General features: G+C 35.5%; 1 protein-coding gene across 1 annotated transcript in view; it reads right to left on the reverse strand.

Moving 5' to 3' along the window:
• The window catches only part of LOC111064330 (loricrin-like), an 82314-nt gene that overhangs the window by 1472 nt on the left and 68619 nt on the right, over positions 1-12223 (reverse strand). Inside the window, exon 6 of the mRNA XM_039419969.1 lies at positions 10928-11428. Within this exon, the coding sequence (XP_039275903.1) occupies positions 10928-11428 (501 nt within the window). The remainder of the gene's footprint in view (positions 1-10927; positions 11429-12223) is intronic.

A 12223-nucleotide genomic window follows, 5' to 3' on the forward strand; every position in this document is an offset into this window, starting at 1 on the left:
GTGCTTTTCCATAATGAATACACAAATTTGAAATTATTGTCAACTACTTTTTATTATAAAAAATATTAATTTCAATTTGTGTTTTCACTATAGTTTTAATGCAATAGTAATGTCTTATATGACACCATGAAATCTACGGGTGATGATCTACAGGTAAAATCTACGGGAGGATGATGAAACATCTATGGGTATCAGTTCCTGAAATTGTTTACAATAAATTGATTGGAAAAAACTTTATTCAATTCAAATTCTTCATTAGCAATTTTACATTCTTACATAACATTTACAGTATGTAGAGAATTTCTGTTTTGTCAATATACAAATTAGAATCAACATAATCAATTACACAGTCAATAAATGAACTAATCACAAATAAAAGTAAAAATTCTAGAGTTATAACTAAAACACACACTAGAGGTCTTGAATAAGTTAATAAGCAACTTAGGTAGTGCTATTTAAGCAAGTACCCTAGTCAAATGAAGCGGCCTTTGTTTAAGATGTGAATCTGAGTGCTTATAAATACTCAAAGGTGAGAGAAATGTCAGAACATACAAAGAAGTTTTCTATTCAGGACTGATTATATGAATTTCACTTATATGAATAGATCATCCACTTCAACAGTAAAAATGTCCCTTCATTATACCCTTTGTGAAGCGTCTTATACTCATATTTCTTCTTTATTCTTTACTAGCCGTTAGGCTTGCTTTGCTCGCCATATCCGTCTAGCCAGGGGGCTAGACCCCCGACTGGATCGTCCAGAAATGAGATCAGCGGGCTCGCTTCGCTCGCCTGCATTTTTCATTTGACATGCTTCATTCCATCAAAAAGTCAAAGTACTGAGAAAGCGCAGAAAAGCTGAGAAAAACGCTAATTTTGGGCGTATCTTTGATGAAATATTAAAGTCACCTCATCAGAACATTTTTAGACCCTACCTAAACCTCTGTCAAAATTTTGGACATTTTCTGTCTATTACCGTACTTAATGGAAGAACTGAGAAAACGCATAAAAACGCTAATTTTCGCGAATATTTGGCGTTATTTTAAATTCCTTCTAACACAACATTATTACACCCTAGCTTAGCTTCTGTAATAAATTTGAACAATTTCTGTTCATTTGTTCTCGATAAATCTGAGAAAAAGCAAAAAAACGCTGGGAAAACGCTAATTTTGGGCGTATCTTTGACGTTATTGTAAATTCCTTTCAAACACAACATTATTACACCCTAGCTGAGCTTCTGTACTAAATTTGAACATTTTCTGTTCATTTGTTCTCGATAAAGCTGAGAAAGCGCTAAAGAACGCTGGAAAAATGCTAATTTTGGGCGTATCTTTGGAAATTTTCCCAAATCCGTTTTTAGTGCGCCTCTCAAGGGCCAACTGAACATACCTACCAAATTTGAACGTTTTTGGTCCGGTAGATTTTTAGTTCTGCGAGTGAGTGAGTGAGTCAGTCAGTCAGTCAGTGAGTACCATTTCGCTTTTATAAATATAGATTGGTTTGTACAATAAGAAGTACAGTACAATAAAAATACCTACATCATCGAAAATGATAGGGAGAGAAAAAATAAGGTAGCCTTGTGCTATTCCTCTCCCAAATTCAGATAATAAGGTTACACATAGTCTGAATTAGGTTGTCTTGTAATCTTCTGAATAATTGCAATCTTGAACAAGTAATCATAGAAAATGAAAAATCTTCTTATACTGAGAACTAATCTTCTTCTTTTTCTTTTTCTTCTTCTTCTTCTTCTCCTTCTTCATCTTTCTTCATTCAAGGTTTAGTCTCTTGCCTGTTCCGACTCACAACAGTAAAAAATAATAATAATATCGAGTGACCTGGCTGGTTCAGGTCTGGTGTCAGAGTTTTCAGGTCGCAACTGATCAATTTCAGGGCCTCTGACATGACCTAACGACTGCTTTTACGCAGCCGGGACCGACGGCTTAACGTGTCCATCCGAAACATGGGAGTGGCCCGAGATAAATATCTTGCCCGGGCCGGGATACTCACAACAGTATATCCAATCTATTACAGTACACCAATTCTAAAATTTAAATGGAAAAAAAATGTTTGGCTATCCAATATTTCATATTTCATTGTCATCTTTTCCGAGGTCTTTTGAAATTACTATGCCGGGATCAAAAACTTCTCATGCAAGTAAATCTTCCTACATTCCCATTGGCCGAAATTCACCAGTAGTGTAGTTCTTAGAACGAAGATCTCTTCCGGCTCTTTAAGCTTTCATTTAACAGCCTATCTTCAAGGAAAATCACCAGGATCTGAAAAGAGCAAATGGAAAGAGTTGGCTGCGATAAAGCACTTTACAGATCTGGTTGGGGGTGCTTGCACCTGGAATTGCCCAACTGCATTATTCACTGCTTGTCAGGGAATAGAGTCGCTTTATGGCCTCTGCCATGGACTAGGTGCACATTATCGTCCCTTTTCCTGTGAGAACATTCCAAATGGACGGCCCGAAACTATTGGGAGTCGACCTGCGCGCGCATCTCCTTAAAACTTTATTACTTCATTTCGCAAACCATCATTTATTTGGTCTGCTTTCTGCTTCTGCCAGCGGCAATGAAACATTTCAAGACTAGCTACAAAACTCGGTGTACTATAGAGAGGGACACGTTATAATGACAGTATCTGATTAACATTGGTGTTGCTATTCTTGTATCATCCTCGTATCATCTTTGTATCATCTTCGTATCATCTTTGTATCATCTTCGTATCATCTTTGTATCATCTTCGTATCATCTTTGTATCATCTTCCTATGGTGAGGTCCACGTTATAATGACAGCTCCCTGATTAGCATTGGTGTTTATCATTGTCTTTTATTTGTTAAAACAGATGATACTATCATTTTCCAGCTCCGCAATGTTGCCAGATCGTTTTTGAACAATGTAGACATTTCAAGCTACCGACTAAACTTCGGTGTACTATAGAGAGGCCCACGTTATAATGGCAGTATCTAATTAGCATTTTTCAATTCAATTTCAATTTATTTCCACATCAAATTACAAATTTGTACAATATAATTCAGTTACAATAAAAATAATAAATATAAAGATAAATAAGATTACTATTTTGTTTTAAAATTGTAACAACATTGAAAAGTGGAATCCCCCAATTGGTGTTGCTATCCTTGTCTATTATCCGCCAGAACAAATGACACTATCATTCTCCAGCTCCGCAATGTTGCCAGACCGTTTTTAACAATGTAAAAATATAACTCATTAATTAAATATTCAATCTCAATTATGAAAATTCATTATTTAATCAATGAAAAATATATTTTCTTGGCGAATAAAATATAATCGATAATTTTAAACAAGAATGAACAGTAAATATTACATCAGATATATACCGGTATCATCAGCTATCCTCTATAGAATGACAAGTGACAAGAATGGCAGTGACAAGGAATCGGCAACGCTGTTCTACTATATTTTTCTCCAATGCTTCTATAACGTGGACCTCATTAAAGACCTACCGGCTAAGCTTCGGTGTACCGTACTAGCGTTCTTCAGTACTCCAGAACTTCAATGGAAATGCAATAAGTACGTTATTGATCAACAATAATGCCAGTTGAATAATTTCTACATTTCCCCAGAAGTTTAATAATACATTGGCATTAGCATAGAGAAAAGATAGCACAAGTAGATAAATCATGATATAGGTAGTTTATCTTTCAAATTTCTAGCCGATTTCTGTTAACTCAAGCCGATTACTGTCGACTACTGTCTATTATTACTGTTTTGTTGGGGTGAGAGTGTGAGAACGGCACAGTGTGAGAGACTACCAGCATCACATAGCTTCACGAAAAAAAAGTACTAGGACTATGGTGCTTGAATTAATATTGAATTAATATTGAAAATTGGAACATAAATGCCCTATACCATAGGAAATTTTCTTGTGATATATTTTCATTAACCGATTACTGACATTACTGTCAACTACTGTCTATTATTACTGTTTTGGCCGGGTGAGAGTGTGAGAACGGCATAGTGTGAGAGACTACCAGCATCACATAGCTTCACGAAAAAGAAGTATTAGGACTATCAGCTTGAATTAATATTGGAAATTGCAACATAAATGCACTATACCATAGGAAATTTTCTTGTGATATATTTTCATTAATAGATTTCTCGAGCTGTAGATAATAGCATTCATCTTAATAGATTTTAACAATCCGGATTTAATCCTACCCAACAATTTTATAAATTCTTTAAAAAAATCATGATGGCCTCCCTACATCGACTTTCAGCTAACTTTTCCTCTTTTCTTTTCATTTTTACATCTCCTTTTATGTACTTTCGTATTTCGAAATCATTGTCACTGCATAGCAAATAGTGTGAATGAACTACAACTCACTGCCAACACACAAGTGTTACTTATGTTGGCAGTGCCAAAAAGGAAAAATTGCTTTTACAATGAAGTTAACTGAACATTTCATTCCACTTCTACCACTGTACTATGTCAAGTTTATTAATTAAGTTATTTACTTAATCTATTGTACATAAGTATTTAGTATAATTTATAATTTTGTTTCTGTTTTGTATAGTTAAATTTCACTTTGTTTCATTTTATTTTAATGATGTAATGAGCTTTTTTGGCGAAATAAATAAATAAAACATTTAAGGCCGACCTTCAAAAATATCTGACTGACAAAGCCTACTACACGGTGCATTTGAAGGATACTTGAGGAATTAGTCGATTTTAGTAGGCTATATTAAATACAAATATAAATTTTATATTTGTATTAATTTGACGAAGTTCAACTGTGTGCTTGTGTAATAATAAGTGCACTGTGTTTAATGAATTAAATATCTATCTCTATGGCATTATAATTTGCACAAAACTGAAAGACTGTATATTATATATTTGAATTATTACGATAAGTATAATGTATATAATAAATGTTATATTAACAGCCTTTGAAAAATTAACTGTATTTCTATGTAGAGAAGATAATGGAGATTCAGTCATGTATATGGCCTGTATATCAAAATTAATGTATTTCTTAGGAGAAAATATAAAAAACTCAGTAATGTATATTTTTCTTCTTCGTCTTGCTTTCAAGGATTAGGATTAGGCATATTCGAGAGTTTCAAATCACAAAATGTATACGACCTAGAAAGAGTATAATCTACAATGAATACGTCCCTCCTCCTCTTCCTCCTCCTCCTCCTCCTCCTCCTGGAACAACTGACATGACAACCAATTCTCACCCATTCCACCAATATAAACCTTTAAACCATGTTATAGAACGAATTGTATATATATATATATATATATATATATATATATATATATATATATATATATATTATAAACTCATGTTATTTCAATTATCCACTGCATACTGCTGTATATTACTGAAATTTGATAACTCTGATCTACTTTCAGCCTACTTCATTTTATTAATCAATTATTTATTTGATCTTATCTACCTATATAATTATTTACTTTATCAATTTTGTTTTTTTCTCTTCAATATTCATATTGATTAAAACTTTTACAATATTTCCATTAATAAATAAATCCTTAGTTTAAATAACGAAATTAACGTTTTGGTAGAGAGTTAGTGGGGAGGATATTTTTAATATTCTTCCCAAAGAATGGACATTGATATGTCCAAAGCTCCGCCAATTTATGTAGATGCATAACAATATGATTATTATCTATAGTTATTATATTACAAATTGCTTTTTCATATCATATACAGTTCAATAGTTATTTTCTTAGTCTATATTATGTAAATTCATCTATAATTTTGCTGTATTGTAATCTATTGTATATAAGTGTATAAGCCAGTATATATTGTAATCTACATAAATAAAGTACTCAATCAATCAATCAATCCTTCTTCTTCTTCTGCTTCTCTTCTTCTTCTTCTTCTTCTTCTTCTTCTTCTTCTTCTTCTTCTTCTTCTCCATCTTTTTTCTCTTGCCTTCAAGGATTAGGCATATTCGCCTGTTCCGTCTCACAATCCATACTACGTCCTAGAAAGAAAATATTCACGATGAAAACGTCTCCGACAATATAGACGAGAGATTATCTGGTATTTGAAGCTTCATCCATATTCATTGATTCGTGAAGGAAAGTATATAGCATTGTCGCAGGGCCTATTTAATCTTGGAAAGCGAAGAAGGACGATAGATTCGGCACTATGCAGACGAATTCCATCAAGAAGGTATGAATCACATGACTGCGAGGCGAAGCTTGGGACCCGCTGCGACTTAAGCCTACAAGCTTTTCCTGCTGCCAGCAAAATCAGGTCGTTATTCACTAACCGGACGACGGGATACGCCCGGCCCGGAGACGAGAAGAGGAAGCAGCAAAGAGTGCAAGAACTCAATTTATGACCGGCGCTACGAAACGAGATAAACGTGAACGTCTCTGCGCTCGCTCGGCTCACCCACTGCCCCAAATTCCCATTTCAGAGGGGTTCTCAAGACATACAACCCGACCCCATCTCAGTAACATCCCCGAGCCTCGTAATCAATTATGCTCTAACAAAAATTCCTTTCCAGCTCCCAACTTCCATATCAATAAGAAATATCTCGCTGGTTTTCCCTCTCTCCCAAGGATTACTTTCTCAAGAGGCAGCACATCAGTGCGCTTTGAAATATGCTGCGAGTGTATAATCTACTGAGCTCCTTCAGCCTATAAGAGGGGTCTGGATTATATTGGGTTCATTCTAAACAATGGAATGGAAGTGACTTGGAATGCACATCTACAGTACTTTGATGCGAAACTTTCAGAAGGATGTATCTTGGTTTTGTTCTAATATAGGCCTAATACTGGTTTTGACAGTATCAAAAGTCATTAATTATTGAATATTACACACATTTTGTCTCGAATATTCATCATTATGATTCTCTTATATTATTTTACCCTACCCTCAATTTCATGTTGCACAATCTTTGCAAAACTTACGAAATTATAGTGATTAATACTATTATAAATCCTAAAGCCTACATGAAACACTACTAGAAACATTAAAAATATATAAGGTCTCATAAAGTTCACTTTTAGGGGAGGTTTAGTATTTCTGGGATTACCTGAAGTTCATTGGTTTCACTATCATCCCACTCAGGGTCAGTATTCTTATCTTGAACTATGAATTTATTTTTAGCATCACTAATGTCATTGAAATAGAGATCTAGAAGTCAATTTGTACATTCTTCGAAGTCTCTGTTCAAAATAAATATATTGACTGCTTGAATCCAATCACTATTGCATAAAAATGTGCATTTGAAAAAAATGAAAAAAGTTACGTTAGTCGAGACCCTTGGGTCCCTGGGACCCAGAAACGTCATTTCACGAAAACAAGTCACAGAGCACTAACACTCTACATCAAGTTTGAGTGTCTACTGACATGAATTTACATGGGTCACAATAGACAGTAGAGCAAACGGAAGCAAAATTATAACTAAAACAAGAATTGCCCGGGTCCCTGGGACCCAGGGTCACGACTAGAAGGTTAAGCTTGCAGTTTACTAGGGATTGATAATGGCGTAATAATCGAAAATAGTATCTCATATTTTTTTAATAAATTAGTGATTTTGACAACATCAAGTCGTTTTCATTCAATCAGTCGTCAAGAAAAAATATTATTCAATGATAATAATTAATTGAAAATTTTAAATCATCATTTCTGGACCGAAAATCAAGTGACGGAGCAGTGTGTGACTATATAACCTTATCTTTTGGACAACATTAACATTTTATCAAAATTTTTGGAGAGAAATAGTACAGGCTTAGCCTAGTTTTCCCTCCAATGTCATAATTGTATTATGGTTATAGTATTTTATAAAAAAAAATAATAATAATCTTTCATGATTGAGATTAAATATTTTGTTCATTTATTATAATTATCCAAATTGTTGAAAAGATCTGGCAGCATTGCGGATGTAGAAAGGGATATCGCTATCTGCTTTGTCGAATGATGGAGAAGGATAGCAACACCAATGTTAATTAAATACGCCATTATGAAGGTGTGTACAGATATACGCGCCTCCAACACGCTCCGCACTAGCTCCGCAATCGCTCCACGCACGCTCCGCAATCTCTCCGATCATGAACGTTACGGGAGATGTTAGCTCTTCTCGCGTTCCACTCTTGCTCCCCGGTCGATCATCAATCGATCTGCTCGAGTGACGTTCGATTGCGGAGCAGAGCGAAAGTCTATACGCACCTTAACGTGGTTCTCATTATAGGAGTATCTTGGTCAGAATCAGTAGCCTATTTACTATTGGTTATAATGTAGTTGATAATGAATAATAACTGAATATACCATTTTCAAAAAAAAAAATTTCAACATTTTCAAATGACTGGAATGGTTGGTGGTTCAACGTACATCTACTTCTAGTGATGCTATTTCAAGATGAAATTTTCTCTCCCACAAATCCCTCTGTTTACACAGAAATTTAATAGAATTTTTCCACTCTAGGAAGCGAATTGCTCTTAAATCTCGTCCTCTCAGGAAACCTTCATTCAAATGGAGAAGGTTTCTCTCGAGGATCATTATTTTCGAAAATGAACGAGTCGCTAGTACGTAGCAGAGAGTTCACTGTAAATCAACACAGCCACTCCATGTTCATGAATAAAGCATCAGAGAGAATGAGCACTGCAGAAAATGGGGATAATAATCTGTGGGTTCCGTTTCTGAACAAAAGTGGGCTACCGCAGTTTCCTTTCTTTTCAAGGAGTTCATGAAGGAGGGGTATTGGTAAAAGATTAAACAATCTTGGCTAAATGCACTCTCAATATCTCATCCGCGACTTCTACTTTGCTCTTAATATATAAATCATCCAAGCATTGTGTCTTGTAGCTTGAATCTTGTTTCGCCCAGTCATTCATATCAGAATACATGAATACACTCAGAAGTCATAAAGTTATTTCAAGTTCACTTTGAGAAAATTGATACACCTGCTTATGCTCAATATTTCATCCGTTGCTCTTAATCTTTGAATTATCCAAATATTGTGTCTTGTAACTTGAATCTTGGTTCGCTTAGTCATTCATATCAGAATACATGAATATAAATTTAGAAGTCAATTCCAAGTTCACTTTGAAAAAATTTATATACCTGCTTACTTGAGGACTTGAGCTACGTTTGTCATTCCTGCTCACTGTTCAATGCATTGTTATGTATTTCAGTTTATTAGCAGCTGTTTTGTCCGATCATACTATATTGAGATTTTATGTAATTTGCAGCTCAAGTTATTAAGTTATTAAGTCTGTAATAGCAACAGATTAAAATTGGTTTGCGATCCTAGTCTGTCATTAGATACAGCAATAGAGGAAATTAGCATAAATCATGCTATATCCTATTTTTCTCCATGATGAAGCATATTAGAGCTTATGTTATATTTTCTCTATGATAAAGCAGATACCTTTAAGCGATCACGTCTATACTTTCTACTTTTTGTGTAGTTGAGAAGTTGATAGTGTGGTAATTATTCATATTGAATAAAAATACTAAGAAAATGTCAAAAACCACAGATTTATTGATACTTAGAAATACCGGTTTCGGTTGTTACACCATTGTCAATCTCTGATAAACTTTATCAGAGGTTTATCAGAGATTGACAATGGTGTAACAACAGAAACCGGTCTTTCTAAGTATCAATAAATCTGTGGTTTTTGACAATATTTCTTTGTCTTTTTATTTAATACTACACTTTCTACTCCCAAACTGTTGCAAATCGTTCATAAGATAATCGGTCCATGAAATATACCAGAATATCCAATCATGTCATGTAAAAATATATTATCTCAATTAGGATTTCTTTCATTAAAAATGAACGTATATTTTCTTAGTGATTATAATAATATAATAATTTGAATTATAATTGATCATTACCAACAAGATTCAACAATTGATATTGAGGATATTGAATCAGATATATTCATTTATCCTTCTGGATAACTTGAATCACATCTGTGTAATCTGTGTAGGATACTATTGGAGGCGGTGGGAATGGAGAAGTGGCAACATTGTTTTCCCATTGACTTCATAACGTGGATCTCAATAAAAGCCTACTTAGTCTTCAAGTATATACATAGTATAGTATAGTTTTACTATAGTATTAGTATCTCTTAGGACCGTTTCCACAGTCAAAGCTTAAAAGATCGATTTAATCAGCTAGTGGCTCAAACTCAAAATGAAACACATTATAACAAACTAGACTTGATACGGATTTAATCCAGTTTAAAATAAAATTTGGTTTAAACTGTCACCGTGCAAATGGTCCTTAGAATATAGAGTTAAAGAAGAAGAAATAGATACTTCTCGTATCTTCTATAGTGAATCTCACTACACATAGTATAGTCTCACTATAGTATAACTTGAAATTTCTCATGCAGGTACACAAGTCTGAGCCTTGTTGCAAATTGAGGCGTGACTCGACGTGACATAGCGTGACGTGAGTATGTTAGATATATGTGGTCAACTCATAATAATCTCACGTGCTAGCTTCGTCTCAATGAGAACACTATGATTTATGATTATATGCAATTAACTCATTTACTCATTACTCATTAACTCATTCATTCAAGCATAACTGAAGATTGCAACTCTCACCAGCGGGCAAGGCTCAATTCCTTTTGCTGGTGATGCCAAATTACACGTGAAAGTATCTAATTATGATTTTGGTATTATTTATGCTTACTTTTTATTTTATTATTTTATACTTTTGATGATAAGATTATGTATTTTACTTCATTTGTTTTGAATACGTTTTTTTTGAATTCATATGATCAACTCATATCTATTAACTCATCTCGCGTCTTGTTTCAATTTGCGACAAGTTTGAAAGCAATTTTTGTGTTTTAAATGGATGATCGGATCAATCGATTTATTTTTCAGATATGAAATGAGAAATTTTACAGGATGAAAATTGATAAGAAAGATTCACTCACGGTTGCTTATCTCCCCAGTAAGGCGGTTGCCGATTTGAGCTGGGAGCAGTTGGACCGGAGGCAGCCCATCCCCCTCCACCACCTCCTCCTCCTCCTCCCCAAGGCTGCTGAGCAGGCACACCTCCTCCTCCTCCTCCGCCACAACCCAGGTCGCGGCATCCGAACCCAGGTCGGCGCGCCGATCCGCCGAACGACTGGTCTTTCTGTGCAAACGACGCCGGGTACTTTTGGGGCGGGGGTCCCCGCGAAGGCCAGGGCGCCCCTGAACTGCCGTAGCCCCAGGATTGGGGGTCTTTCTGAGCCGGAGGCCGGGAGGGTGGTTCAGGGTAGCCGCTGCTGACCGTCAGTGACGGACCGGACACTTTGTTCCAGTTCTGGTTGGAGGGGTTGAAGCCGGGTTCCCTGGAGTCGGCGCCGAACGGGGGGTCGCGGAAGCCCCATGATGGACCCCTCGTCATCCAGCGAGGGTCTGTGTTGGATGGGTTGTTTATGTTCGGTTCTCTGAGGAATAAAAGATTTCATTAATTTTAAATTAAAGTACATTTGGAGTATATAAGGTTCTAAGTAATAATAAGGTTCCAATAAGCTTATTATTAGATAAGTTTGCAGCTGTCTCACAAGTTTTCCTTTGCTTACTTATATCAGGGAGAAGTTGGTACTTCTATTATCTCTGCTAATATGAAAAACAAGTTTAAGTAAAAATAATAATATCGTGTGATATTGACCCTTCAAAATTGATATCACTTGTATTGTGCAAATTACCAAGTATGTAATATGAATAATTTTTGTATTCATATTTGTACTAGCCGTGAGGCTCGCTTCGCTTGCCATATCCGTCTAGCCAAGAAGCTGCGCCCCCTGGACCCCCGACTCGATCGTCCAAAAATGAGATCAGCGGGCTCGCTTCGCTTGCCGGCGTTTTTCATTTGAGCATGCTCCATTCCATCAGAAAGTCAAAGTACTGAAAAAACGCAGAAAAGCGCTAATTTTGGGAGTATCTTTGGCGTTATTTCAAATTCCTTCTCACATAAATTTATTACACCCCAGCTGAGCTTCTTTACCAAATTTGAACATTTTCTGTTCATTTGTTCTCGATAAAGCTGAGAAAACGCTAAAAACCTCTTGAAAAACGCAGATTTTGGGCGTATCTTTGGAAATTTTCCCAAATCCGTTCTTAGTGCGCCTCTAAAGGGCCAACTGAACATACCTACCAAATTTGAACGTTTATGGTCCGGTAGATTTTTAGTTCTGCAAGTGAGGAGTCAGTCAGTCAGTGAAAGAGTGCAATTTCGCTTT

Source organism: Nilaparvata lugens, chromosome 2 (assembly GCF_014356525.2).
Source record: "Nilaparvata lugens isolate BPH chromosome 2, ASM1435652v1, whole genome shotgun sequence".
NCBI lineage: Eukaryota > Metazoa > Arthropoda > Insecta > Hemiptera > Delphacidae > Nilaparvata > Nilaparvata lugens.